The sequence below is a fragment of the Diplodia corticola genome (genome assembly GCF_001883845.1).
Source record: "Diplodia corticola strain CBS 112549 chromosome Unknown scaffold11, whole genome shotgun sequence".
Classification (NCBI taxonomy): Eukaryota; Fungi; Ascomycota; class Dothideomycetes; order Botryosphaeriales; family Botryosphaeriaceae; genus Diplodia; species Diplodia corticola.
In genome coordinates this window covers 54,914-82,641 of record NW_017971490.1, presented here as the reverse complement: position 1 = coordinate 82,641, position 27,728 = coordinate 54,914, and the positions used below count along the sequence as shown (strand labels likewise).

General features: G+C 58.0%; 10 protein-coding genes across 10 annotated transcripts; 5 read left to right on the top strand and 5 right to left on the bottom strand.

Moving 5' to 3' along the window:
* Positions 1-10: 10 nt before the first annotated feature.
* On the top strand, positions 11-1,609 carry BKCO1_1100028 (cellulose-binding protein; the record flags this gene model as incomplete). The annotated part of the gene is made up of 3 exons (XM_020270382.1): positions 11-688; positions 759-1,427; positions 1,523-1,609. 3 exons carry the CDS (start codon positions 11-13, stop codon positions 1,607-1,609), a joined length of 1,434 nt encoding a protein of 477 aa, XP_020132801.1.
* Positions 1,610-2,861: 1,252 nt separating this feature from the next.
* Positions 2,862-4,861, top strand: BKCO1_1100027 (mfs transporter; the record flags this gene model as incomplete). The annotated part of the gene is made up of 7 exons (XM_020270381.1): positions 2,862-3,183; positions 3,234-3,397; positions 3,446-3,626; positions 3,677-3,690; positions 3,740-4,054; positions 4,168-4,477; positions 4,632-4,861. 7 exons carry the CDS (start codon positions 2,862-2,864, stop codon positions 4,859-4,861), a joined length of 1,536 nt encoding a protein of 511 aa, XP_020132796.1.
* A 1,150-nt stretch (positions 4,862-6,011) lies between these two features.
* Positions 6,012-7,985, bottom strand: BKCO1_1100026 (flavin-containing amine; the record flags this gene model as incomplete). The annotated part of the gene is made up of 2 exons (XM_020270380.1): positions 6,012-7,124; positions 7,227-7,985. The coding sequence occupies 2 exons, from the start codon at positions 7,983-7,985 to the stop codon at positions 6,012-6,014; spliced, it is 1,872 nt and encodes a 623-aa protein (XP_020132797.1).
* Positions 7,986-8,848: 863 nt separating this feature from the next.
* Positions 8,849-11,314, top strand: BKCO1_1100025 (c6 transcription factor; the record flags this gene model as incomplete). The annotated part of the gene is made up of 4 exons (XM_020270379.1): positions 8,849-9,613; positions 9,662-10,778; positions 11,096-11,141; positions 11,191-11,314. 4 exons carry the CDS (start codon positions 8,849-8,851, stop codon positions 11,312-11,314), a joined length of 2,052 nt encoding a protein of 683 aa, XP_020132798.1.
* A 409-nt stretch (positions 11,315-11,723) lies between these two features.
* Positions 11,724-14,214, top strand: BKCO1_1100024 (heterokaryon incompatibility protein or allele; the record flags this gene model as incomplete). The annotated part of the gene is made up of 3 exons (XM_020270378.1): positions 11,724-11,954; positions 12,007-12,680; positions 12,729-14,214. The coding sequence occupies 3 exons, from the start codon at positions 11,724-11,726 to the stop codon at positions 14,212-14,214; spliced, it is 2,391 nt and encodes a 796-aa protein (XP_020132799.1).
* Positions 14,215-14,612: 398 nt separating this feature from the next.
* BKCO1_1100023 (uncharacterized protein) lies at positions 14,613-16,365 on the bottom strand (the record flags this gene model as incomplete). The annotated part of the gene is made up of 2 exons (XM_020270377.1): positions 14,613-15,932; positions 15,985-16,365. 2 exons carry the CDS (start codon positions 16,363-16,365, stop codon positions 14,613-14,615), a joined length of 1,701 nt encoding a protein of 566 aa, XP_020132792.1.
* A 2,329-nt stretch (positions 16,366-18,694) lies between these two features.
* BKCO1_1100022 (mevalonate kinase) lies at positions 18,695-20,230 on the bottom strand (the record flags this gene model as incomplete). The annotated part of the gene is made up of 2 exons (XM_020270376.1): positions 18,695-20,077; positions 20,135-20,230. The coding sequence occupies 2 exons, from the start codon at positions 20,228-20,230 to the stop codon at positions 18,695-18,697; spliced, it is 1,479 nt and encodes a 492-aa protein (XP_020132793.1).
* Positions 20,231-20,657: 427 nt separating this feature from the next.
* BKCO1_1100021 (hydroxymethylglutaryl-synthase) lies at positions 20,658-22,408 on the top strand (the record flags this gene model as incomplete). Its single annotated transcript, XM_020270375.1, has 4 exons — positions 20,658-20,717; positions 20,765-20,867; positions 20,920-22,148; positions 22,274-22,408. 4 exons carry the CDS (start codon positions 20,658-20,660, stop codon positions 22,406-22,408), a joined length of 1,527 nt encoding a protein of 508 aa, XP_020132794.1.
* A 184-nt stretch (positions 22,409-22,592) lies between these two features.
* On the bottom strand, positions 22,593-24,057 carry BKCO1_1100020 (c6 finger domain-containing protein; the record flags this gene model as incomplete). The annotated part of the gene is made up of 3 exons (XM_020270374.1): positions 22,593-23,464; positions 23,522-23,852; positions 23,926-24,057. The coding sequence occupies 3 exons, from the start codon at positions 24,055-24,057 to the stop codon at positions 22,593-22,595; spliced, it is 1,335 nt and encodes a 444-aa protein (XP_020132795.1).
* A 311-nt stretch (positions 24,058-24,368) lies between these two features.
* BKCO1_1100019 (geranylgeranyl pyrophosphate synthase) lies at positions 24,369-27,159 on the bottom strand (the record flags this gene model as incomplete). Its single annotated transcript, XM_020270372.1, has 8 exons — positions 24,369-24,692; positions 24,753-24,901; positions 24,953-25,054; positions 25,110-25,273; positions 25,322-25,476; positions 25,547-26,114; positions 26,234-26,585; positions 26,739-27,159. The coding sequence occupies 8 exons, from the start codon at positions 27,157-27,159 to the stop codon at positions 24,369-24,371; spliced, it is 2,235 nt and encodes a 744-aa protein (XP_020132702.1).
* Positions 27,160-27,728: the final 569 nt, after the last annotated feature.

The window sequence follows — 27,728 nt, the reverse complement described above, 5'->3', positions numbered from 1 at the left end:
CCCCAAAACCATGATCGGTGCCTCACTCCTCCTGTGCCTCGGCGCCAGCCTTGCCCGGGCTGCGCTGCAGACCGGCGTGTGTGAGAATGCACGCTTCGAGAACAAGACGCGCATCTTCGTCATGACCGACATCTCCAACGAGCCCGACGACCAGATGAGCCTGGTGCGCCTGCTGGCACACGCCAACGAGCTGGAAATCGTCAACATCGCCGGCGTCACCTCCACCTGGAAGAACGACTCGGTCGACACTCCCTCCATCTTCGGCGTCATCGACGGCTACGGCCAAGTCATTGACAACCTCAACGCCAACGTCCCAGAAGCCGGTGTCTACCCCCCTGCCGACGACCTCAGCGCCAAGGTTGTTGTCGGCCACCCCGTCTACGGTCTCGCCGCCCTCAACCAGTCCACCCCCAGCAACGCTTCGACTGCCCTGATCGCCGGCGTCGACGCCTCCGACGACCCGCTCTGGGTCCTCGCCTGGGGCGGTGCCAACGTCCTCGCCGAGGCCTTGAACCAGGTGAAGCAGGAGCGCAGTGACGACGAAGTCGCCGACTTCGTGCGCAAGCTGCGCGTCTACTCCATCTCCGACCAAGACAACGCCGGCCCGTGGATCCGCTGGAACTTCCCCACACTCTTCTACATCGTCTCCATCCACGGCTTCAGCGAGTACTCCATCCCCACCTGGATCGTAAGCAGCCCCCCCCTCTCCCCCAAACACTCAACAACAACAACAACTAACCAACCACCCCCCCCCGCAGGGCATCTCCGGCGAAGTCCTCCGCCCCTTCGACAAGGGCGGCCCCGACACCTCCCTCGTCACCAACGAATGGCTGCAGACCAACATCCGCATCGGCCCGCTCGGCTCGCACTACCTCAACTGGTCGTACATCATGGAGGGCGACACGCCGTCCTTCCTCGGCCTGCTCCCCAACGGGCTCAACGCGCCCGAGCACCCGGAATGGGGCGGCTGGGGCGGCCGCTACATCGCCGCCGACGCCTCGGGCGAGACGGCCGCGTACAGCGACGCCGCCGACTTCGCCGTCGGCAAGAACAACGACACCTTCTTCTCCAAGTACGCCTCCATCTGGCGCTGGCGCGAGGCCTTCCAGTTCGACTTCGCCGCCCGCATGCAGTGGAGCGTGAGCGCCGATCCCGCCGCCGCGAATCACCATCCCGTCGCCGTCGTGAACGGGTCGTGTGCCGGCGCTCCGATGGAGGTCGAGTACCGCCTCGGCGAGTCGGTCGTGCTGGATGCGAGCAGCGGGTCGTGGGATCCCGATGGAGATGCGCTGACGTTTAGCTGGTGGCATTACCGCGAGTCGTCGATGCGGTTGGAGGGCGACATTCCCCGCGTCTCGCCGAATGTGACCATCACGCCGCTGGATGAGAGTGGTGGCCTTGTCGAGGTTACCCCGCTGGATAACTTGGTGAGTTTCCTTGCTTTTTTTTTTTTTTCCTCCCTCGAGGCGCTTGGTCGATGTGATGGATGATGGACCTTTGCTGACTTTTTTTGTGTGTGTAGACGATCCATGTCATTCTGGATGTCAAGGATGCGCGTCCGATGAACCTGACGGCGTACAGGCGGGTTATTCTTAAGCCTACTGCTTGAGAAGGTTCGATGAGGAAGAGTTGTGATGCGGAATGCCGGTCATGAATAATTGAGAGAGATCTGTAAAAAAAAATTTAGTTAGTAATAATGAACTACCAAATCATCCAGTAACGGACTCGAGAACTGCAAAGGTGATGTGATCAGATCATCAAAGACGCCCGTCGTTTTGCCGAGATACCTTGACCCGTTGCCAGCATCATGAAGGCACAGATGTGCGTTGTTGATGCGACGCAATGGGCCAAGACAGTGCGCAGAAAAGTGAATGTGTGGAGCGATAGGAAATGTATGAAAAATGGAGCGACAAGGTAGGCCTCCACAACCTTGAAGGCTCGGCAGTACGGATCCCGGACATGTTTCAACTGCGCTTCTCCTACCTATTCCTTGACGTGAGGGATGTCTCCACTAAGTCCTGTGCCTTTACGGGGTGGTTTAGTGCTTGTGTCATCGTTACTTTTGCACCGCTGCGCTTTTTCAGCCTCATTTCTTGAGATGGCAGCGTGTGCCGGATAACTATACCTGCAATTTCAGCTTTCCGGGTATCAACGGCCTTCGCTGTGACATAAGCCTGGTTTCATCAAATCTTTACCCCTTTCAGAGAGTGCGACTTTTCTCTTGCGGGTAGCATCCAACATAATCTTCCCTCCCTGCCCACCAATGAAACTGTGGGCCGAGAGATAGCAGTAAATACTGATATCGTCAACAGACACGCAAGCGCATACCAGCTCAGTCCTACCTGCCTAACATGGAACATGTTGTCTCTTCAAGAAAGTGGTACGAACTTGCAGCAGATAAGCAGTGCATTGAAAACTTTTTGGGGAGGTCCAATGCATGCGGCCCACAGTACGCGCGGTGCGCATGTGGTGGGAGTTGACTCGCTGATTAGCGGTCGCGTATCGACCAGGGCCAAGTGTGGTTGTGCAACGATGAAAATATCCACTATTAACACTCTGCGACAAGGCGATAAAACCTGTCCTCTCAGACCACACGGTTGTTTTATTTAGACCCATAGAGATGCTTCTCCGATGCGGTATTGTGGGGTAGCGGATATGCCGACGCTAAGGTCCCCACAGCTTTTCCGTCCACTGGCCGGGGGTGCCAAAAAGCCGGGGTATGATGCGGGGAAGCTTGGCTACACCAGGGCGAGCTCTTATTTATTGCACCAAGCCTTGGCTCAAGCTACCTCAGCCCAACTCAGTGTCCGCTGTGTCTTGTTCTATCTGACTTCTTCAGCGTGAGGTATTCGACGAGCAAGATGGACATCGCCAAGAATGACACCAGCAAGATCGAAGATGCCGAGACGTTATCATCCACGGCAAATCAGCCGCGCATCCAGTTGCCACCCACGCTGCGCGAGTTATCCGACGAGGAGCGCGAGAGATTGATGGTGCAAGTCAAGAGGAAAATCGATCTGAGGCTACTGCCGATGATGTTACTGATGTACATCATGAACTACCTCGATCGCAACAATATTGCGGCGGCCAAGATTGCGGGAATGAGCGATGACCTGAACCTGAAGGGGAACCAGTATCAGACCGCTTTGAGCATCCTTTTCGTTGGATACTTGCTGATGCAGGGTAAGTGTTTCTCGCCAAAGCTTCGCAATCAGCATACTGACACTTTTCAGTGCCCTCCAACTTGATGCTCAACAAACTCGGCAAGCCTGCCTTGTACCTTCCAACATGTATGGTGTTTTGGGGCATCATCTCCACCTGCACAGGGGCTGTCCAGTCCTTCGGTGGACTGATAGCTTGTCGTTTCGTTCTCGGCTTCGTCGAAGCGGCGTACTTTGTCAGTCTAGTCTATTCGCCCTCTTTCGCCGTAGCTGACTCGCGATAGCCTGGCTGCCTCTATTACCTTTCAGCATGGTACACAAGGAAAGAGCTTGTCCTCAGGACTGCGATCCTCTACTCAGGGTCTCTCCTCTCAGGAGCATTTTCGGGGTTGATTGCAGCTGGTATTACAGACAACATGGCTGGTGTGCGAGGTCTTGGTGCGTGGAGATGGCTGTTCATCATTGGTATGTCTCTCTCAACTGAAGCTTGACCACTCACTAACAATCCGTTCCAGAGGGCGCTATCACGGTATGCCTGCTTCGGACCCAAGCCTGCCTCGTATGCTGATTGTGTTCAGGTTTTCCTTGCGCTGATAGCGTTTTTCATCATGCCCAACTTCCCACGCACAACGACCTGGCTTTCGGAACAAGAGAGGCAACTGGCGGTCTGGAGGCTCCAAGAAGACATCGGCGAGGACGACTGGGTCAACGCCGAGGAGCAGACCTTCTTCCACGGCTTCAAGCTCGCCGCCAAGGACCCCAAAGCCTGGCTCCTCCTAGCGACCATCTACGGCTTCACCTCCTCCGGCACCGTCACCACCCTATTCCCCAGCGTCGTCGAGGGCCTCGGCTACGGCAAAGTAGCCACCCTCCTCCTCACCGTCCCACCATACGTAAGCAATCCCCCCCTCTCCCCAGCCCAAGAAGAGAGAGAGCGCGCGCTCTAGAAAAGTGAAAAAAAAAAAAGAAAAGCCCACCCAGAGCTAAAACACCCCGAAAAAAACAGGTCATCGGCGTCATCGCCATCCTCATCAACGCGTGGCACGCGGACCGCACGCGCGAACGCTACCTGCACGTGGCGCTGCCGCCGCTGCTCGCCGTCGCGGCCTTCATCATCGCGGCCGCGACGGTGCAGTTCGGGCCGCGCTACTTCGCCATGTGCCTCATGATCGGGGCCAACTACTCGGGCTACGTCGTCGCGCTCGCGTGGATCTCGAACACGCTGCCGCGACCGCCCGCCAAGCGCGCCGCCGCCCTGGCCGGAATCAACGCCCTGTCCAACGTGTGTCAGATCTACTCGCCGTATATGTATCAAGGTATGTGTGTGTGTGTGTGTGTGTGTGTGTGTGTGTGTGTGCGTGTGATGAAATGATTTTTTGCCCCTCCTCCCCCCCACGCGTAACTCACTCTGTTGGCCGGTGACATTTTTTGCATTCCCTGCGATGGATTCTGATTGGTGCAACCGTGTAGATTCGTACGCTCCGCGTTACGTCGTGCCGATGATTGTCAACGCCATCACGTCGCTGTGGGCTGCCTTCTTCGCGACTGTCCTGCGCATCGTGCTCGTGCGGCTGAACAAGAAGATCGAGGCCGGCATCTCGCTTCTGGAGCAGGGAAGCGACGAGGAGCGGAGGCGGGCGATCGAAGAGCATGGGCTTCCTGGGGAGGCGGTCGACAAGGGTTTCAGGTTCTTGGTATGAGCGATATTTGGTTTTGCATTCAAGTGAAAGACAATGGATGAGACACGTTACGATGCTGCGCTTCTTTTGAGCAAGAGGAGAGGTCTATTCTTGGAGGGAGGGCGGCGATGTATGTGACTCAGAGTGGCCCATAGATTAGATACACTTTTGGGAAGTTCATACTATGGGATAACTGTCAAATTGACTGGGGAGCACGTGAAGCCGTTCCGTACTACAGAACCCTCTCTCAGAGCAGCAAAGTCTTTGCAAATAAAAAGTAGAGATAAGCCCCTTGAACAGTCGAAGTGCGTAGCTACGAACTTTCATCGATGGCAACCCAGTCCCAGAATAGAGACGGTGCGGCTTGTTGAGACTAATGCCAGTTGCGGGCTTCGGCGCAAACACTTCCGGGACAGCCAAAAGGCGCAGTTCCATGTAACGGTGTGTAGCAGTGCCTCATCTCGGAAAATCAAGTTGGACAACTCCATATATTACGAGGGGTGGATCCCATCGTATCGGAGAGCGCATGACATGGCGTGTCTCAAGCGAGTTATGGGCTACTGCAACAGACGTCGTTCGGCCGAGCGGCAAAGCTTTGCCAAGCTGGCGAAGACGTCGTTGGCGTAACGGAAGGCGAGCTTGTCTGATCTGGTTGATGGGTGTGTGGGGAATGACGACGACAGTTGATAGGTCATGCGTCGATGTTTCGGATAAATTTCCGTCAGGTGGAGACGGCACCATACTGGGGGCGGAAAAGGAATAGAGATGGCAATTTGGGAGGGTTGTATCCGCCAATGATAGCCAGTCATAGTCACACTCAGTGTTCTGACATGTTGTGTCATATCCTTCACTTTTCCAATATAGATGACCTCTCGTGTATCAGCAGCCTGACCCTCCCAGAAGGAAGTCCTCGTGGCGATAATTAAAACACGAACCGAACACCAAAGGACCCTCCTCCCCCGCCTGTGAGAACACGAATGTGACTGACGAGCTCCCGCTTCGCGTCAAGGATTCATTCATCGTGAAGGGCATTATCCGTCAGGCAAATGTGGCGTGCAGGGGTTCCGATTGGCGAGGTTGATGCTAACCCAAGCTGTGCATCTTTATACCGACAGAGTGCTGCATTTGGATAACCGCGATGTAGAGTTTCTCAAAAGTCTGCTCACTCGCTCTACAACTTCGCACCAGCGCGAGACAGCTGACTCAGGACCTCCGCAGCGCCTCTCTCACCGCTTCTCACAGCCCCTTCCATATACCCTTTCCATTCCCCTGCCGTCTCCGTCCCGACGAAGTGGACATCGCCCGCGGGCTCCCTCAACGCATGACCAACGGCATCCAGCACACCAGGCGGCAGCGAAGTGCACGGGCAGCCCCAGCCCGACCACCGCTCCTTCGCCCACTCAAGCCCGACCGCCTCCACAAACAGCCTCCTCGGCGCATCCGCATCGCCATACAGCTCCCCCACCTGCCTCAACAGCGCATCCACCCGCCCCTCCTCGGATAGCTTCGCCCACTCCTTCCCCGCATCGCCGGCCAGGAAGCAGGTCAGGATCCACTTCCCATCGACCGGCACGCTGGTGTCGCGGACCACGGACGCCGGACCGCAAAACGACTGCGCGAGCCCACAGAACCCCTTCTCGACCCAGAAGGCCTCGCGGAAAACCAGCATGACCTTGGTGTAGTACCCGTACCCCGCCGACTCAACCAACACCCTCTTCTCCACCGGCAGCGGCGGCTCGAACGCGATGGACCCCAGCACCGGGCTCGGCACCGACACGACGACCTTCTTCGCGCGGAACGTCGTCGCCATCCCCCCAGCCGTCTCGACTTCCACACCACCACCACCAGCCACCTGCCTCACGCCGACGACAGGCGCACCCAGCCGCACGTCGGGCAACCCCTTCGCCATCTCGGTCGCGAACAGCTGCATACCCTGGCGGCAGCGCAGGTGCTGGCCGCCGCCGCGGCGGTCCGAGCGCATCTGCAGCAGGCCGCCGCCGGAGCGGCAGTAGTTGAGGAAGTGCAGGGCAGACAGGTCGGCGGGCTCGCGGCCGAGCATGGCGCGCGTCCAGACGGCGGCGGTGGCGAATGCGGTGGTGGAGGAGGAGGAGGAGTCGTCGGAGGAGTCGTCGGAGGCGGAGGCACCGCAGCGGAGGCGCAGGTACGCGGCGAAGGTGAGGGCGTCGAGGCTCGTGTCGTGGGGGGAGAGGACGTCGATGGCTTGGCTGTGGGATTCGACGGTGTCGCGGACGTGGGCGACTTGCGCTTGGGTGGTGGGGTCGAACTGTTGGGGGGAGGTGCTGGGTCAGTGGCGGGAGGAGGAGGAGGAGGAGCGGGAGGAGCAGGAAGAGCAGGAGTCTCGGAGGCAGAGATGTGGAGGACTTACGCCTGGGAGCTCCCCGTAGGCAAAGGACGAGCACTGGCCGTCGAAGCCTTGGAAGGCGCAGTTGCCGGTGGTGTTCTGCTCGATCAGCTCGGCGCCGTACTGGCGTGCCAGGGCGATCATGCGGGTCTGGTTCGTGTCGTTGATCCAGGCGGCGCCGAGGTCGACGACGCCCTGGCCGCCGGCGAGCGGCTTGCTCCACGTCTTGCCGCCGACGCGGTCGCGCGCCTCCAGCACGAGGCAGCGCAGTCCGCCGCGGACGACGTCGCGCGCGGCGGTCAGGCCGCTGAGTCCGGCGCCGATGACGATGACGTCGAACGAGTCCTTGGCGTCGGCCGGCCGGGGTGTCGAAATGGGCGGGCTGATTGCAGGCGCGGAGATGGAGGCGACGGCCTCGACCTCGAACAGCCAGGCCGGGTCGGCGAGCTGCGGCACGGGCACCAGGGTGATGGCCGGGCGGTGGGAGCCGAGGAAGCTTTGGATGTGGCGGGTGTGCAGGCGCCGTTTTGGGTCGTAGTTGACGATGTAGAGGGTGAGCTTGGCGATGTCTGTCACGCGTGCACCGGCGGTGGCCAGGACCCGGCGCAGGTTCAGCAGCGCGAGGTGGATCTGGGACTCGTACGATGCGGGAACATGGCCGCCTGTGGTTGCGCCATACTGGCCGGAGATGTGGATGGTGCTGCCGATGGTGGAGGCGGTGCCTTGGGCGTAGTACGCCTTTGGTGTGCCGGCGGGGTCGATGGCTTGGACCTTGGGAGACATTGTGCGATACGAGTGTTGACGGTGCGAAGGGAAGTGACGGTTCGATATAAAAAGCTGCAAGCGTAGTGAGTGCGGCCAGGATGCATTCTATCCGATAGGCTGAAAGATAAGCCGCCGATCCGGGGACACCTTCCCCATCATCTCTTTCCCTCCATACTTTAAGATGCAATGACCAATGCCTTGCCCATTCTTGAGGCTGCATCAAGAGCACCTTGAACAAGTATTGAACGCTTGTAGTGAGAATATAGGGCGATAGAGCAAAAGCCAGGAAAGCCGTCGGGTTGGTGCGGGGTGCGGAGATTCTGATTGGCTGAGACTGCTACGTATCAAAGTCTCCAGCCAAAGGTAATGTATCTTGTAGGGTGGATGCTGACATGCAGCGGCATCATTTTGGGGCTGGACAAGAGAGCAAGCTTGGAAACACATCCCACTTTGCCAGCTAACAGTGCCCCACAGTTGGATGCATTACGCTTTCCGGTTAGTGCGGGCGATAAGCTATCGGCATGACTTTCCTGCACTCCGCTCAACCATCTCCACCACTTTCGTCATCCACTTTTCTCCCCCGCCTACTGCTAAAATGCCCAAACACCCCCGCACTCGATCACTCAATGGTTGCGCCACCTGTCGTTCGCGGAGGGTCAAGTGCGACGAGACTAGACCCGTCTGCACCAGCTGCCAGCGTCTGCGCCTGTCGTGTCGCGGCTATGAGTCTCGCCTTACCTTTGTCGAGGTCGGACGGCCGTGGGCCACTGAAGACGTCGAGAATGGACGCTATCGTCGGCCCCTGTTTACGGGTACGTTTGGCGTCTCCAATGCACGCTTGAGCGAGGGCTGAGACCCAAGTAGAAAAAGAGCGCTCCGTCATGAGTGATGAACTTCGCACAAGCATGCGCAAATCCTCAACCGACCGTGTGATAGCCAAGCTTGACGACCAATCTCAGCAACTCCAATTTTCAGACCAAACCGATGCTATTGCCCATGGCCCGTTCGCCGTCTTCAAGTGCGCTCGTCCTGCGGATGCTCACTGGCAAAATGACGACAAGCATATTCTGGTAGACTTCCTACCCGCGGACTTTGGTGACGAGCAGTTCCCCGTCTCCCTTTCAGCTATCGACCACATGTTTGACACGGAACAATTGCCTTATTCGAACGAAAACGAACAATGCGACCTGAGCCACTCTACCTCTGCGAACCCGACCGACTATTTCTTAACTCCCTATCTGAACCCCTATCCAGAGTCTACCGCTCACCAAGACGCGAGTCTGCTCCTGAACCACTATAAAAACCATGTCATCCGCCTTCTGTCCCCTCTGAAGTATCAACGAAAGACGCCCTGGAACATACTTCACTTGCCGTGCGCCATGACCACTCTAGCAGAAATCACCATGGGCTACAGGGCAAATCACGCGCGGGCCTCGGTCTTTTACGGAGTCATGTCCATTAGCGCCTTCAATCTTAGTGCATCGTCGACCGGCACTGCAAGGGCGCACTGGGACGGCGTCGCCAGCAGCTACAAGCGGCAGGCGCACGAAAGCCTGAAAGCGTCGCTGGGGCACGAGTTATCGGCGCAGAAGAAGGCAAAGTACAAAGAAATGCTCATGGCCATCCTTTCCATGGTTACCATCTCCGTAAGTGCCCTTTCCCTCTTCCTTCGCTGTTCCGACTAACCAGCCCAGGTCTTCAGCGGCGCTGTCGAGAACACCAGAGCATACCTCCTGGACGCCGAGCGCCTGATCCGACTCCGCGGCCTGACAAAACCCCGCATATCGCGCAAGGTCCGTCTCCTGCATCACTGCTACGCCTACATCCGCCTCATGCACGAGACCACCTGGCCAAGCACCGCCTCCTCCTCCTCCTTCCGCATCGAAGACTGGCAGCCCCTCTCCTCACCCCACGACGCCGCTGCCAGTGCCAGTGCCACCGCCGCCACCGCCGCCTCGTGCGACGACAACGACTCCGCCTCCGCCTCCACCCCCGACCCCGACCCCACCACCCCCTGGCACCGCCCCAAACCCTTCCACCTCGGCGTCCACGACCTGCACCTCGCCATCCCCGGCGACTTCGCCCAGCACACCCTCTACCCGAGCGTCTACGGCATCCCCGAATCCCTCATGCAGCTCATCTCGCAAACAACCCGGCTCGGCAACGAGCGCGACGCCATCCTCAACAGCCCCACCACCAACCCCTCCTCCACACCCCCAGCCCGCCTCTTCTTCCTCCGCGCCAAAGCCGTCGAGACCGCCATCCTGCGCCAGCTCCGCGACGACGACGACGAGGAGGTCGCAATCGACGAGCGGCAGTACGAGTACGAGTACGTCGACGCCGACCCCGCCGCCGTCGCGAGCAACCGCCGCGCGGTGGCGCACCTGCGGCGCGCGCTGGGCGCCGCGCTGGCCGTGTATTTCTACCGCCGCGTGCACGACGCGGGGGCGCTGCTTCTACTGCAGGGCTTGGTCGAGCGGACGATCGAGGCGCTGGAGGCGGTGGCGAGGGAGGATGGCCGAGAGGGGGAGGGGGAGGGGGAGGTAGGTGCCGGGTATACGGCGGGGACGGTGTGGCCGGGGTTTGTGGCGGCGTGTGAGGCGGAGGGGGCCGAGATGCGGGGGAGGTTTGAGAGGTGGTTTGAGGTGCAGGGGGCGAGGAGCGGGATGCCTATGTTTGGGAGGGCGAGGGAGGTGGTGCGGGCGGTGTGGGAGGGGAGGGATGGTGGGGGTGGGGGTGGTCGTGGCGCGGCGGGGGCGGCGGGGTGGAGTTGGGTGGATGTGGTGAGGGAGAAGGGGGTGGCGTTGTTGTGTGCGTAGGCGTAGGTGGGAGGTTGGAAGTGGTTTGAGGGGGAGGAGTGCTTTGTGCGCTTTACTTTGCTGGCACCGCTTTTCTCTGAGATGACTGTTCGGGACAATTTTTGTAGACGGCTTTTCCCCTTTTTTCCTTTTTTGGTGTCATGGTGGAGGGGTTTGGCGGGGTATGGTCGGCGTGGCTTTCCTGATTCGAATCTTTGTCTTTGTGTTTGTCGACAGGCTTCGGGAAGCCGTGAGGAGATTCCGCATTGGCTCTGGATTCCACCCGGAGCCTTCAGACCTCGCAGCACATGAGCGAATTGCTACATGTAGGCATGGTGGGATTGAACACTGGGCCAATTTCCGATGCTCCTTCACCGTATGTTCAAAGCTATGGACCGAGATTGCGTCTACTGACACTTGAACAGATTTGGCGGCATCAAGCATTCCGGTTCTCGCCGTGAGGGTGGCAAGTACGGTCTTGACGAATGTATGGCGCTCAAGACGGTTGTCACTGGAGGAATCAACATTAATTACCACTCCAAGTTTTGAGTTGTAGACTAAATTGGAACGGGATGGTTTTACGGAATCCGACGGTTGAAATACAGCAGTAACAAATAAAAGGAGACGTCAAAGTACTTGGCCTGAAATCGTTGCGCTTGACTGGCGAGTGCTTGAGGTCCCTGCATCGAGGCGCAGAATGATCCTTCGTTAGACCGTGGGGGCCTAAACGCAGGCTAACGTCCGCCGACGTCACTGTCTCACCAAACAAGGTATAAGCTAAACATTGGCGGGCCGACGTCACTGTCTTACCTGATAGTTCCACAACACAAAGCCCCGCCTTAATCTCACCAAACAAGCTATATGCTAAATAACGGCAGGCCATTCTCCCCTGCCCTTCATCGTCTGTGATCTCAATGCGAGCTATGTGCTTGACGGTCGCATACACCCATTCTCAAACATGTCGCCTAAAGAGCAAGAAGAAGTGCCGTTTGAGGCACGACTGTTAGATTATGTCGATCCTGAACCGGTCGCCCCCGGCCTGAAAAATGCTACAGGCCTTGTGGCCCTAGCCTCTGCGAACCGGGACTTCTTCACATCTGAGTACATGAGCCATACCTGGAAGACGAGTTCCATCAAGAACAAGCTGGAAGAAGGCAAAAATCTGAAGGCTCAACAGAAAGCTGAGAAGGTATGGACTGGCTTTCGTTGAAATTGAGCCAAGGCTAACCACACGGCGGTAGTCATTGCCTTCCGATGTTCACTTCAAGCTTGACCGCTTACAAAACGACGCAGAGTGCTTTCGTCTGCTCAAAGTTCAGTCTGTGGACCCAAAGGGCCTCATTGAGTGCACCGTAGAAGAGTTCAGCTTTGCCAGGCGTCCTCCGTTTGTGGCACTATCCTACGTGTGGAGTGACAAGGGCCCAGTCGCAGAGTTTTCCAGAGACTTCCGCAGGCCCGACAACGACCAACTTTGGCCGTTAAACCCTGGAGAGTTGCGGAAGATCAAATGCAACGGGAAGCCATGTGATGTTAGCGCCAACCTTCACGCCGCTCTTGCTGGACTCAACAAAAGCTTGAGCGGCCGCTACCTTTGGGTGGATGCAGTCTGTATTGACCAGACGGCAGGAAACGAGAACCACGAAAAGGGCGTTCAAGTCCAGAACATGCACAAAATCTATGGAGGTGCAGATGAGGTCTTCATTTGGCTCGGACGCAAGCACAAGGGACGGGATATTGCATTCAGTCTGCTCGAATCATGGCCCCGCTTCCCAGACGACGTCAGCAACGCGAATATAGCGTTTCGAGGGAAGACGTATCGCACAGCAAAGGACTTTATGGATGCCACTGCTGCAAAGGCAGAGCTTCTTTCATGGGGATGCTTGATGCAGGCGGTATCAGAAGGATGGTTTCAAAGGTGAGTGCGCTTTAAACACTTCAGACGCAGAATCTCACTTTTGCCCAGAGTATGGACACTTCAGGAGTTCATATTGGCACGGAAATACTCCTTCTTCTACGACGGCAAGCAGATTCCCACTGAGGCCATGAAAAGCGCAATGTCATGGGTTTACTTCATATGCCAAATGGGCCCGTCGACCATTCTCCCGGCATGGATAAACTTCCAACCATCCATCTTCACTCTGAAGCAAGACTTCGATCAGAAAGGCCAGAAGCTCGACTTCGCAAAAAGCGTCTTCCTCGGCGGGACCAGGCTCGCAAAAGATCCCCACGACAAAGTGTACGCCCTGCTAGCCGTCACCGACCCAGAATCTCTGCGACCATCAGCCGACCTTCCCGCCTTGACAGTGCAATACGACCTCCCAATGCAAGACCTCTACCTCGACACCGCCCTCCGCCTCCTCCACGGCACAGCCGGCCTCTCCATCCTCTCCCTCGTCCACCACCCCCTCGCCCCCCTCCGGCCCCCCAAATCCAAAAAACCAATCGGCAACCGCCTCCTCGACGAACACCGCGGCAAATCCCGCGGCTGGACCAAAACGACGCGCTCCGTCATCGCCCCCGCAGAAGACCCGTCCCTCCCTTCCTTGCAGCCGGACTGGCGGCACCGCTCCGCCACCGACGCCTTCCCCTCCTGGGTCCCGCAGCTCACCACCACCCTCGGCAGCGCGCCGCTGTCCTCCCAACGCGGCGGCGGCGGCGGCGGCGAGGACGCCAACATCTTCCGCGCCGCCGCGGGCGTGCCGGCGTCGTTTCGCACCTCCGGCGGCGGCGGCGGCGGCCACCGCGTGCTCACCGTCGCGGCCAAGCCGGTCGATCGGATCGCGCGCGCCGTCCGCTTGCCGCAGTCGGTGCGGCCGCTGCACTGGACGCGGTTCGCGGAGAAGGCGGAGCGCGCGGCGCTGTGGGACCTCGTTGCGGGGATCGTCGGTCGTGGTGGTGGCGGCGACGGGAAAAAGGGGAAGAAGCGGGCGGGGGCGGAGGCGGAGGCGGAGGCGGGCGCGGCGGGGATCACGTCTGGTGGGTGGTACGCGCCGACGGGGGAGCGCGGCGTCGCGGCCGTGTGGCGGACGCTCGTCGGGGATGTGTGGAATAAGCGGCATCACCCGGCGCCGGGGTATGTGGAGGTGTTTTTCTTGAACTGGCTGGCGAAGGCGAGTTGTGTGGATGAGGCGAAGGTGCGGCGGGGGTTGGGGTTGGAGAGGGAGGTGGAGTATCGCAGGGAGGAGGTGTTTGAGATTGGGCTGAGGGAGGGGGGGCTGGATCGCTGGTTTGTGGTGACGGAGAAGGGGTATTTTGGGCTGGCGCCGCCGAGGGCGGAGGTGGGGGATGAGGTTGTGTTGGTGGCGGGGATGGGGGCGCCGGTTACGCTGAAGAAGCATACTGCGGGGGAGAATAAGTGGCTGTTTGTTGGGGAGACGTATGTGCATGGGATTATGAAGGGGGAGTTTGAGGATGGTGGGAGGGGGTTCGTTGATATTGATATCTTGTGAGGATTTTGGTGCTCTAAAATTGATGAGAAGCCAACTGCATCTTAAGTTTCAGGCTGTTTCAAGCTGAGTGTTGGGCCGTAGAACACCAAAACGGCAGTTACAGTGGCCCTTATAGCCCTTCTTATAGCTCCATCTGTAGTTGCGTTGGAGTCTGTTCCATTGGCTAAAAAAAAAAAAAAAAACGACACGTGTTTTCATGTATACCCTAGTCCAGCAACAGGCTGCAAATATCAATAAAACATACGGAAGAGGATTAGTAATAAACTGTCCTTGATGGAGAGCAGACTTTGATTCTGACACACCGGGATAGGTGAACATTACTCAGATATGATAGATACATGCCGTGACAATATATGATTAAGGAAACTCCGACTAGCTGAATACAGGCTCAATTTCTCTCATGGGTCATTGTGGAAGTCATAGAGATCTTCTTCGAGGAGTGCGACTACTTTGTCGTATACCGCCTCTCGAAATCTCTCGTCGCTAAGATCATTCGACCGACTGTCAAATTCACATCGAATACATCTTCTGACTGCATGTCCATATCGGTCACCACCTTCTTCGTAGACTTTGTCCACAAGTCTCTCCACAACAAGGTAGTCAGACATGATGGCTTGGCCCCCAGATTCTGGAGATTGAAAAGGTTGCCGAAGCTTTTCGAACGGTTCTCCAAAACAGAGTTCAATCAAAAGTACACCAAGGTCGAATAAGGGGCGGTTGCGAACGCCCTGTTCTGATGCTCTCCGAGAAGGTTGACTTCTATCAATTGTCGCTTGGCTGGCGTCCTGAGACGGCTTGCGTTTGATAAATGGTTGATCGAAAGAGTTTCCGACATCAACACCGAGGAAAACAATGTCATCATTTCCCCATTTCTCATTTATCCATGGAGTGCAGTATAGTTGAAGCAAACTTGTAGCCAGCGTGACGGCCAAGCGCAGTCGTCTTTCTCGTGAGAATTGTTGTTTTGCTGCACTAATTGGTTCCCACAAGATATTCCGAAGGGAGCGTAACTCTTGGGACCTTTGGCAGACGATTGGTGAGGATGGGGAGAAAAGGGCGAGTTTCTGTGCGGTAGTGTTGTCCTTTAGGAGCCCGACATACTTCCCTTGTTGCCATTTCTGGGCCCTTTGAAGCTCAGCACAAATATCCGTGATCAGAGCAAGTCCTGAAAATTGATTGGGGGCTGAAGATGAGGTCGTGACCGAGCATTCTTCCTGGAATCGAACGGTCCTGGAAGTCGAAGGTTGGGTAGTGTCTGTTGTCTGTGGTGTCTGCTCTGCCGGTTCAAAAATGCGCAACTCTGCTGCCTCAAGGGCCCAAGGGGTCTGCTGGGGCGTTGGGAACTCGCGTAAAGAGTAAGAAAATATGATTCCGAAAATCAGGGGCTCCACTCGTTCATGGCGGCTGCTTTTCGAAAGCTTCCGCATCTCCAGCAATAGACCGATGCCATGTGCGTCTCGGCAGCCGCATTGAAAGCTGGCGCACAGTGTATTGTACACGTGATTGGCGCATTTTTGGATGGTCGAGAAATCTGGCAATCGGCGTTTCCTTCGGCCTCCGGAACATTGTAGATCGAGCGTTTGCCCAGTCAATGTGAGCAAGAATTGGTTGTTCTCTTTCATACTTGCAACCAAGCCATCGTAGTCTTTCTTCTTCAGACTAAATTTGAGTCTCTTATACTCATGTCGGAACTTGTTTCTTTCGTTGATTTGGACCTTCTGGATGTCAGAGTGATGTGTCCTTGACAAAATTAGCTGTAGTAAAACTTACCCTTCCGTCAGGCCCAAGCTTCAGTAACTTCTTTATCTCCTCCACTATACGGCTCATGCGCTCCATCCTCAGACGATACACATTGTATGAAATGCCAAGTCGGTTCTTCAGGTCCTCTTCGAGTTTAGGACTTTTCCAGGCATCTCCATTGGGATTGGAAAGCAGGATTTTCATCTCGTGCTCATCGACCCATCCGTTCAGCAGACCCTGTAACATGTTTCGATATATGAGCTCTTCTCCCAAAAGGGCCTCGTATAGACTCTGCAAAGGAACGAGATATTTGAAGTAACGCTCAGCCGAGGAAACGCCATGAAGTATCATATTCACTCCGGCAACCAGCAACGGTATGCCACTGAGCACAAGCCCTGCGACCTCGGCCATTGCATACGGAAACGGGTAGCAGAATACTACGAAACTAACTGATGAGGTCGGTGGTGCTTAAGCAGAGAGATGGAAGGAAATAGAGGGTAGGCAATGAGGGGTCTACGCAAGGCTGAAACTTCTTCCCCGCTCACCCGACTTCCTTGGAAGATTTGTGTTACCTGAGCTATGAATGCGCGATCTATAAATAGTTCTACCAATGGCGATCGTTGAGGGAGATAACAGCAGCACGCAAGCGGGGTAATCGCCACTATCTTGGGTCAGCCTTGTCTTACGAGGCATGAACTCATGAAATTCAGCCGTACCGCGGCCCTTTCTGTGAGTTCAGGCAGAGTCCATCCCTTCAAGGTTTCCACAGCACTTACTGGTTGAGTTGCTTCTGTTTCATTTTTCAGCAAGTCTCAACAGGTCGAATGATATTAAGTGAGGGCAGGCCTGATGGATTCCCCACCAGAGTTTTCGATCGCGTCGTTGACTGCAGCCTGTATCCTTTCATTCAAAGACCTCGAAGACTGTCTCCGAACCGAACATCATGAAGTATCCGAGAAAATCAGTAGCTCTCAAGTCGAGGACGAGCTTGGGCGCTTTAGGGTGTGGGCTGCCAACATCGGGGCTCATCGCAGAGGAAATATTTCCTTAGACTTCCGCTTGCGAAATGCATCATATATCCAAACAAGAGTACAAAGCTTGCTCCAAGCTCTGAATTGCAAAGTCCAACGAAGTAGGTATCTATCGAGCCTCCCACAACTAAATCTCAACCAGCTGAACCGTGGCAGTTTCCGACATTGTTTCCGGCAAAGAGACCCCATGGGACAAGCTCTCCTTCTCACATGAATCTGATTCCGAGTCATCGGATAGCGAAAGAGATGACACGGAAGCCTACGAGAGCGAAGTGCAACAACTTATCACAAGCATTCATGAAACCAATTCTCTACTCACACGTCTCTCGATAGCCATACGAAACCCGGCAAGGCATGACCAGTACATGGCTTCCGAACTGCCTCAAACCGTTGAGACCTTCATTTATGCGGCCTATGCTGTCAAACATGTACGAGAAAAGTTCCCCAAAGTCTCCGTCGAGGTTGCCCAGAACCTTGGCAAAGGAATTTCGAAACGAAGACAGTATCTCAAGTATCGTGAAGAACACCATGAGAAGCTTGCGCGTGGAATCGATTCTGTTCAGCTTGAAGACAACAGGAAGACCAAATCCGAAGTCTCCTTACAGCTGGATCTTCTGAGGTCACCAGACCAGATGGGCTTTAAGAAAGAGCAGTTTTCGGAATCCGAAGCGTCCCACACGTCGTTCGCACAATCGTCTGCAGGCGGATTCAATAGACCAAGGATTCCGCGCCTTCCGAAACAAGGGTCTGACGGGTCTCCTTTTGAATGCCCACTATGTTTTTCGATGATCCAAGTCCATAGCCAAGATTCTTGGAGGTGAGAGAATCTGTCTGACATAATCTTGATATTTGAGATATTAGCATGCTAACCTGTTCTTAGGAGGCACATTTTCCACGATTTGCATCCATATGTCTGCACTTTCCCGACCTGCCTAACGCCGTATCGTCTCTTTTCCAGACGCCGCGACTGGTTTCAGCATGAGCTTCAGATGCACAGACGTCAGTGGCAGTGTGCGCATGGTTGTTTGGGAACATTTGAGACTCAGCAGCGTTTGAGGACCACGCAAAGGCGGTACACCCCGAGGCATCCTTCATAGAGCTTCTCGCAAGTCTCTGCAGTGCCAGTGAGCGAGTAGCTGACCAACAATCTCTGGCGGAATGTTGCATTTGTGGACGACAAGATCTCACCCTTCACCAACTCGAACGCCATCTCGGGGGACACCAGGAAGACCTGGCACTTTTTGTGTTACCGAGCATAGAGGACAGCGAGTGTACAGATGACTCTGCAGACGCGTCCTCTGTTGGCAATAGTTTTGTTGCTTCAAACATAGGTTCTGATCTTTCCTCCCATCGCGACTCGACTCCTCCACTAGTCGACGAGGCCATAGATCCTGGAATACCATCGACCAAGGATTCAACAAGTGCATCCAGCATCTATCATGGCTCAACGGGGCCCCTTTCTGACACCGATATTACGGCCGATTTACCGGTTACTTCCGGTCCGTCAATTCCGGTCGGTGTCGAGTCACGATTCTTTGGCCCTGGTCAAGCTCGAATTAAGCGACCGGAAGGCGAATTGTCTGAGGCTGAGAAGGTAGTGTACGATGACTGGAAATCGTTCTATAGAGAGGAAGGCGAGCAGGCCCAGAGATCCAAACAAACACAACAGCCGCAAGCCATACCCATTCCACATCACCCCCCATCTCCTTTCACCCTCCCTCCTCCACCTCCACCTCCACCTCCGCCTCGGTCTCAGCCTCGGCATCCACCTCCGCCTCCGCCTCCTCTCTCCCCTCCACCACCCTCACCCCCACCCCCGCCCCCCCAATCCTCGCCCCCAAAACCCTAAACCCCTCCGCCCGCAACTCCTCCTTCGCCTCCTCCAGCGCCTCCTCACCACCACCGTCACCACCACCACCACCAGCAGCACCGTCCTCCCGACCCTGCAGCCCCCCCACCACCCCAGGCTTCAACAACACCAGCACGCAACCCCCTCCCCCCGCCCCCGTCAGCTTCGCATACCCCACCCCCTTCCGCGCGACGATGTCGCACACGCGGTCCAGCGCCGGGTGCGACACGCCCAGCGCGGAGAGCAGGCGGTGGTTGAGCTGCATGAGGGTGCCGAGGCGGGTGATGGGGTGGGTGGAGGAGGAGGGGGAAGAGGGGGAATCGTTGTTGCTGCCGTCGTCTTTGTTGTTGTTGTTGTTGTGGGGATCGCCTGCGAACAGTCGGGCTGCTTCCAGGCTCAGGGCGTCGATGGCGGCGAGCAGGGCTGCGGCGTAGACGGGGTGGTGCTTGATGAAGGCGGCGACTTTGTCGAGTTGGGCGCGGGTGGAGCGCGGGTGGTTGGTGTCGACGAGGAGGACGTGGGAGAGGTCGCTGAGGGCGGCGCCGGGTGTTGCGGAGGAGTGCGGTTGGGGGTGGGAAGGGAGGAATTGCATGTATGGGGCGATATTGCTGCTGCTGCTGCTGCTGTTGCTCGTCGAAGGCGGGGAGGGACTGGGGGGTGGGGATGTCGCTCGCCGGTACGACAGCACGCCGCCCCAGGTGGAGATGGCGTTGTCGACGCCGCTGGGGGTGCCGTGCGTGCAGACTTCGCCGGCGAGGGCCCAGCGGTTGACGGCATCCAGGTCGGCGGCGGAGAGGTCGACGTGGCGGATGCGCTTTGCTCGCGCGAGGAAGGCTGTCGCGAGGCATACGCAGATGCTGCCGCTACTACCTAGGCCGGCGCCGATGGGAATTTCTGAACGCAGGACGAACGAGCAGCCTGGAGCGCTCGCGCTCGTCAAAGACATGTATAGGAAGAGAAAAGCGCGGGCGACGGCTCGGCAGAGAGGCCCGCCTTTGGTGGTGGGGCATGCACATGCCGTGGTGACTGCGCTGTCAACGGCTACCATTTGCTCTGCGGTGGGGCGATGGTCAGCCTCGGTGGTGGAGGCACGAAAGACCTTCCATGGAAGTTTGGCGGAGTCCCATTCGAGGTCATGCTGGAGGTCCGGTAGGCTTAGTCTCACCAAGCTGGCATTATCTGGGGTCGACAACGGCTGCACCAGGAGAGAAGTCCTCAGGGAGAGAGCGACCGCGACTGCACTCTGCCAGTTACAGTGTCAGAAAGCCTTCAACAAGTATGATGGTTTTTGCCTGTGTACCTTTCCATACACCACCGCATGCTCTCCGCAAACAATCGCCTTCGCTGGTGCGGACACTTCAAAGGCACGATCTGTCCAGACGGTTTCGGGACCCATTGTGTGAAAGATCAGGCCGGACGTTAACCGGTGTGCTCCGAAACAGGCGTAAAGTCTCTGTATTATTCTCATGTTCTCGGGTAGATTATCTCAAGAGCGCCGAGAGCAAAATCAGCGTCGGGGTGACTTCCGAGCTCGCGGATGTACCGAATAGGAAAGATGATGACAGGCCGTCAAGATTACCGGAAGACTTGAAGAAGATTACCGAGACACAAAACCCCCGGGCCGATCGGATGTCGATTGCCACGGAATGCCGAATGTGAGCCTTCACCGTCTCAACAGACCGGCGTCATTTTGGGACATATCAGTGATGTACGGATATGGCTGTAGAAGAAAAGAGCCAGTATATATATTGATCATTCAGCTGCTCGTATAGCCCGCAATATCGAATTTGTATCCATCATATCAACAACAAAGAACAAACAACATGCCGGTCCGTGCTGAGAACGTGGGCATCAAAGCCATCGAAATCTACATTCCGAGCAGAGTAAGGCTACCGGCAAGTCGCATCGGCCCCCGCTAACAGGAACTTAGTGCATCAAGCAAGATGATCTCGAAAAATTCATGGGCGTCAGCCCTGGCAAGTTTACCAAGGGCTTGGGGCAGACGAAGATGAGTTTCTGTGATGATCGGGAAGGCAAGTTTGACAATCGGCATCCGACATTGCCCGTGCTGACGTTCAACCGCAGACATGTACTCGCTAGCCTTGACGGCCGTTTCATCGCTGATGCGCAAGTACGACATCGACCCAATGTCCATTGGCCGTCTCGAAGTGGGAACCGAGACTCTGATGGACAAGTCCAAGTCCTGCAAGTCAGTCCTGATGCAGCTTTTCCCGAACGGCGACATTGAGGGCGTCGACACATACAACGCATGCTACGGCGGCACCAATGCACTGTTCAACGCCGTCAACTGGGTCGAATCGTCTGCCTGGGACGGGCGCGATGCCATCGTCGTCGCCGGGGACATTGCGCTATATGCCGAGCCCAGTGCCCGGCCCACCGGTGGCGCCGGTTGTGTGGCCATGCTCGTCGGGCCAGATGCGCCGCTGGTGCTCGAGCAAGGCACGCGCGCCTCCTTCATGAAGCACACGTATGACTTCTACAAGGCCGACTTCAGCGCCGAGTACCCCATCATCGATGGCAAGCACTCAATCGACTGCTACCTCGAGGCTCTCGACGCGTGCTACCGCACGTACCAAGCAAAGAAGAAGGCCTCCGAATCCACCCTCGGCCACGGCACCATCCAAAACGGCGTGCACGCGAACGGTGCCCATGCCAACGGCACCCACACCAAAGGAGCGGTGACCAACGGCGCGTCCGCCAACGGCACCCACACGAACGGAACGTCCTCCAACGGGACCCTCCACGCCAACGGCACCCACACCAACGGCGCCCTCCACACCAACGGCACCGCAGCCGCCCCGCCGCCCCTCCCGCTCGACACCTTCGACTACATGGTCTTCCACGCCCCAACCTGCAAGCTCGTCGCCAAGTCATACGCGCGACTCCTGCACAACGACCACCTCGCGCAGCCGACGCACCCGGCGTTCTCCGCCATCGCCTCGCAACTGGAAAACAGCTCCGACCCAGCCTGGACGCGCGCGCGCGAGACGGCCTTCATGGGGCTCTCGGCGGAGCGCTTCGCGGCGCGGGTGGCGCCGGGGACGGTGGTGCCGGCCAACTGCGGGAACATGTACACGGCGAGCGTGTACGGCGGGCTGGCGGGGCTGGTGGGGAGCGTGGCGGGCGGGGAGTTGATGGGGAAAAGGATCGGGGTCTTCAGTTATGGGAGCGGGATGGCGAGTTCGATGTTTGGGGTGAGGGTGAGGGGGCAGGTGGCGGGGATGGCGGAGAGGCTGGCCATCGGGGAGAGGTTGGAGGCGAGGAGGGTGGTTCGGGTCGAGGAGTATGAGAAGGTGAGTGCGATCGATCGATCGATCCCGTCCTCCCCCCCTTTGCTGCCCGGCGTCGTTGGCCTGAGGGTCAGGGGTGTCGGCTGCTGTTTGTGTTTGCGGTGCGGTGCTAACGGGACTCAAATCAGGCGTGCGCCTTGCGGGAGGAGAGCTATCAGAAGCCGGGTCGGGAGCCGGCGGGGGATGTTGAGTCACTGCTGCCTGGCACGTATTACTTGGCGCACGTGGATGAGAAGTTTCAGCGTACGTACCAGGTCAGGTAGATGGAAGGATGGTCTTTTTTGAGTGGTGGGATAAGTAGTTATCTATGCTCTTTGTCTTCCCAACTACGCCGTTTTGCGAGACCCGCAAAGTGAAGTGACTCCGATTTACTCCTGTCTGGCCTTTATCTGCCCGCTTGATCTAAAAACTACGATGCTTTACAGAGGAAACAACAAAATCAGCCATTTACCTTGATTCTAAACTCTCGGTCGAAGAAGAATGCTGCCTGATCCTCAGCGAGGCCAGCGAGAAGGGCTCCCGGAGCCGGCGGACAGCATTCTCGTGGGCCAGCCATTGATTTTCGTCGACCGTCCGCTCAATGCCGTCAATGACTCGGCCTAGAGTGACCAGTCGGGCGCTCAGCAAGCCTTGGATGACGTGTCGCTCATCATCGTCATCCAGCTTCCAGCGGCCGATCTGCACGCCGCGGCGATATTGCTGACGGGCGAACGGGGTCCCGTCCAGCGAGTCGTCGCACCCGGCTAGAGGCACTTGAGCCACCGACGACTTGCGCGACTGGGAGCGAGAGTGAGAGGGCGACATGTTCGGGTTGGTTCCGCGACGAGCGGCTTTGGCCGGAGGCGGGGTGAAGTCGTCGTCGGGCGAGACGAGCAAGTGCAGGTGCTCGATGCTCTCGAGCAGGGTGCCGCACATGGATATGGCGAACATGGCGTAGGCGGACTGGGAGCGGCACCGATTGCAGGCGACCAGGGCCTTGCAGCTCGCCAGGGCGGCCTTCTGGTGCTGCAGCACGTCGATGAGGCCGGCCGTGTTGTGACAGTCGCAGAGGGTGCCGCACTGCTGGGCTTGGCTGGCGGCGGCGGGGGACTCTTGAGAGGTCAGGACAACGAGGTCGACCTGGACGGCTTCGTAGGTTTGGATGGCGTCCTTGATGCAGTAGCAGCAGCAGAGATCGAGCCCGGTGCATCCTTGCTTGCCGCGCTGGTCTTGTTGGTGTTGCTGGACCCGGCCGGAGCCACTGTCCGGTGCGGTCGGGAAGGCCAAGGGGTGCTGCTGGCCGTCACCGATCTGCCCGGCTGGTTGCATGGCGTGCAGATCTGCCAGTTCCACGCGGGTTAGTGTACGGATCCAGAGGAGATGGCCGGCGGGCTTACCTTGGAGGGAAAATAAATCGTCAAAGGGCCACTGAGCAGTGCCCGGCGCGGGGTCCAGGAAGTCACCCCCCACAGGTGGAGCGTCCAGCGAGCCCAGGAACAGGGCGGTCGAGGGGTGGTCCAGGTTCATCAATGCATCGACATCGTCGTCCGGGGCGGCGGTTGCGGCAGCGGCTTTCTCGGTGGGCGGTGCGGAGCTGGCGGGCTCGCTCGCGGCGGACGAGGGGCTCGATCGCTCTGGCGGCGGCGGGTTCCCGGTGGCGGGGTAGCGGCATTCGATGTTCTTGTTCAGGCATCTGGCACAGCCGTTGCTGTCGCCGGAGCACTTGAGCTGCAGTTGCGGGCGTGGTCAGCTGGCGGGCAGGCGGGCAGGCGGACGGGCGGACAGCGATCGGGGCACGGACCTTTTTGGCGCGGCAGTGGGTGCAGGCGACGCGGGCCAGCTTGCCCTGGCGCTTGCTGTCAAACGGCGGCCGCGTGGGCTCCAGCACATAGGCCCCCTCCGGGTCGGTCGAGTTCTTCAGCGTGCTAAACATTCTGTGCTGATTGTGGGGTGACGGTCACAGGTCCTCCGTCAGCAGAGAGATACGGATTTCTAGGCCGGTCGGCCAGCGTCTATATCGTCGGCGTGCTCTGGCCGCTGCCTCAGCACCGTGTTGTTGCCATTTCGCCAGACCCCGGGCCCGCTACCGACGCGCCGGGAAGGAACGAGGCTAAGCTCGCCTTAGGGCCTGTTCGACGCCGCTCACGCAAGCCCGCAGACACCCCCAACACCCAGGTCGCCAAAAACTTTCTCATTGGCCGCGTCTCACATGCATTCGCGTCCCTTTATGCTCTAACCTCACCCCTACACCCGCAAGGCCTCCACCAGCCCTCGCAGCGCCGCGTTCGTCTTCCCCGTCGCCCTTTCGACCGCGCCGATCTCCTCGACCAGCTCCACTGCCAGCGCCCCCAGCACCCCGGCTGTGTATGCCAACGACCCGGCCTCCTCTAGAATCCCCAAGATAAGCTCCTTGTGCCCAGGCCCCGCGCACCCGGCCGTGCGCCGCTGCTGCATCATCCCGCTCAGCAGCCTGCGCGCCGTTGGATCCCCGTGCTCCAAGGCGTGCATCAGGATCAGGCTGCACTTGCCCTCGTCCAGGTCCTCGGCGAAGCCCTTGGCCGCCGTATACTGCCACCCCCCCGCTGTCAGCATCCCGGCCTCTCGCGTGCGCCATGGAATCAAACATACCTGGTCCGAAACGAGATTCGAGTAGTCGTCACGGATCTGAAAGTATCGCCCGAGCAGTGTCATGAGCCGGTCCAGCCCGAGAGGCTTCGGCTCGAGCTCCGACCGTGCGACCATCAGTCTCGATATCATCCGGAAAAGGCCTCCTGTCTCTGCCTGCGTGTAAGATCAACTGTCCGCTATGGCTGCCGCTGCCCACTTACTGCCGTCCACCATCTGGAGGTACTCGCGCACCGTGGGCACCGACACGTTGTACGTCCAGTAGAGGTCCATGCTCTGTCCTACCAGGAGGTTCTTCATCTCATCTGTGATGACACGCGTGTTAGACAGGCACCGCAGCTGCTGACACGCCTCGCTCACCTATGACAACCCGCTGAAACTCGGCGTCGTTAAGCTCTGCCGCCCGTCCAATGACGTCGACAATCTGGAAGTTCGCTGAATTTACCGTTTGAGCAACCCCGAAAACACCATGCGTTGCAGGCCGACTGCGTCTTAGCGGCGAGTTGTCTTCAAAGTCGTCCAACCTGGTCCTCGGTCAGCGTCATCCTTCTGTGGCGGAATCCATTCCCTACATGAGTGACAAGGCATGGACATCGCCGACAATGACCTTGATGGTCGAGATCGATTCGGCCGAAGCCCCCACCCAGATGTTCAGAGCGTCGATCGCCTTCTCGCGCACCCCCTTCGACGGCAGCGATTTCAGGTAGTGGAAGGGTGCCATCACCATCTACACCGATCGATCTTGTTAGCTGCCAAACCCGTTGGACCTCATTCGCCTTCGCCCGCATGTGACTCACCTCGGTGCTTGCCTCAGGTAAGTCGGTGTTACACATGTCCTGCAAATCGCAATCATCGTGATCCATCTTCTTCGGGCTGGACATCGCTGAGTCGACCCTCTTCTTCCTCGCACATCCCGTCTCATCAGATATGCCGTTCTCGGACGAGCCTGCGTCGGCACCCTCAGCCCCGGCGTTCGCTCCGCCCGCCAGCCGAAGCTTCGCCCAGAGTGTAAAGCCCGTCAGTATGTGCTGCGCCTGGCAAACGAACTCCTTGGCCGCGGCAGAAAGATCATCCCGGCCATTCAGATCCTGCAAGTTTTGAGCGTACTCGGTCTCCTCAGCCCGGACAATTTCCAAATACTTCCGCCTCGCTTCTACAGCGCCACCACCGCCCTGCTGAATGAGCAGGTTCAATGCTCCGAACTCGGGCGCTGTGATACCACCACCGGTGGCAGCATCCCAGGCGAGGAGGTCTTCTCGAAGGCCGAAGGCTACAAAGGCCCCACGACAGAGCCGGAAGCATTCCTCCCTTTCCTCCTCTGTCAAGCTGATGCCGAGACCGAACGTCATGAGTCCGTACCATAGCCTACAGGACCCATCAGCGTAACCCAAATAGGCAAATGGAAAGTCAAAACATGTCAGAAGCACCGATAGGGCAAGATCATCAACAGGGCCAACAGGAAGGGAATGAAAAGGAAAACTTACGCCTGACTCGGCTGTAGCATCCAGTCGCGCACGTACTCGTCCCATGTCCCTTCATCCAACTGCTGCGGCACCTGCTTCCGCTTCCGCTCGGCCCGCAGCCAAACGGCCCGCGACCAGGCTTCCATGGCGTCTAGGGCCCGTGTGGAGTCCAACTCCAGCATCTCCAGCAGCATCTTACCCTGTAAATCATCCCTCTGACCCTTGAAGGTCAATTTTGACGAAGATTGACTGCCAGAGGTGGAGCCGGTGGGGCCCTCGCTGGAAGGATTCTGGGCGCTGGCGCCGCTTGCGTCGTTGCTGGTGGTAGTAGCCACGGAATCTCCTCCGTCGACGACTAGCTTGTCGTGCGTTGCTAATACCCAGGGGTCAGCATTGCTTTGCATTTCCTCCGGTCGTTGCCGTCATTCACATGCTTGCATCGTGGTGGGGTGCCCCACTTGTTGCGTCTGTGCGGATTGGGAGGGGGTAGGGGGTCTGGAGCTGCGGGTCGGTGTCCGGGACGTACCGCCGTGGATATGATTGTCGCTCGCATCGTAACGAAGTGCGAGCTCGAGGGCGTAAGAGACGACTTCCAGCCTCTCCGAAAGGCAATTGGGGATCGCCACAGCGGCCAGGCTGACGGCCCCAGCTGGGGTTGGCTGCTGCTGCGGCAGCGGCGCAGGGGTACCGTCGCCCACTGCATCTGCATCTGCGCCGATGCTGCAGTCAGCGGCGGCGGCGCGGCGAGCCCCCTGGTCGCTCAGCTCTGGGTGCGGGTGCAGCCGTAGCGACAGCGCTTGCGTGGGTTGCCAGCCGCCGCAGTCGTCAGCATTGGCGGTGACGCCGAATTCAGAAGCCGGGTTCAGCGGCCGCGATTGCGAGGGAGGTGGTGTGGATGGAAGTGTCCCCTGCTGCTGGCTCGCGGATCGCCCGCAGGGCGACGACATAGGCGAGGCAGAGCGAAATGTGGAGCGCAACATGGTACACGAAATCGATCGATTGCATCTGGCCGTGAAGAAGGTTGTTGTTGGTGTGCAAAGAACTGCAAGAGCGGTGGTTTGATCGAAGAGGACGAACACAGCACTTGAGGTCAGTCTTCTTCTTTTCTGTCCTCTTCATCTTCCGTTTCCGCCTCCTTCTTCTACTTCCTCTTCTCCGGAAAGCAGAGTACAGACGATGCCCCCGAGCACGGCGTGATCATTTCTGGCCCCATGATGGACTCTCGCATTACCGTTAACGCTTTGCCATCTGCACTCGTTCTGGCCAGGGCCGATGGGGCTCGGAGCTCTACTTAGCAACACTCCGCACCGCCAACTGTTTCTGCTGCCTTTCGCTTACTCCACCATTCCACTCTCTCCATCTCTCCGGGCATGCCGCATCGAGAAGGGCCGTTCGGCTGTGGCTTGGACATCCGTCAGCACCGTAATGTCACACCGAGGTCTCGGATTCGCCTCCGATGGCGCCAGCTTCGGCCAAAGCCGCCGCGTTAGGTTTCAGCCCCCAACCGGCCACAAAA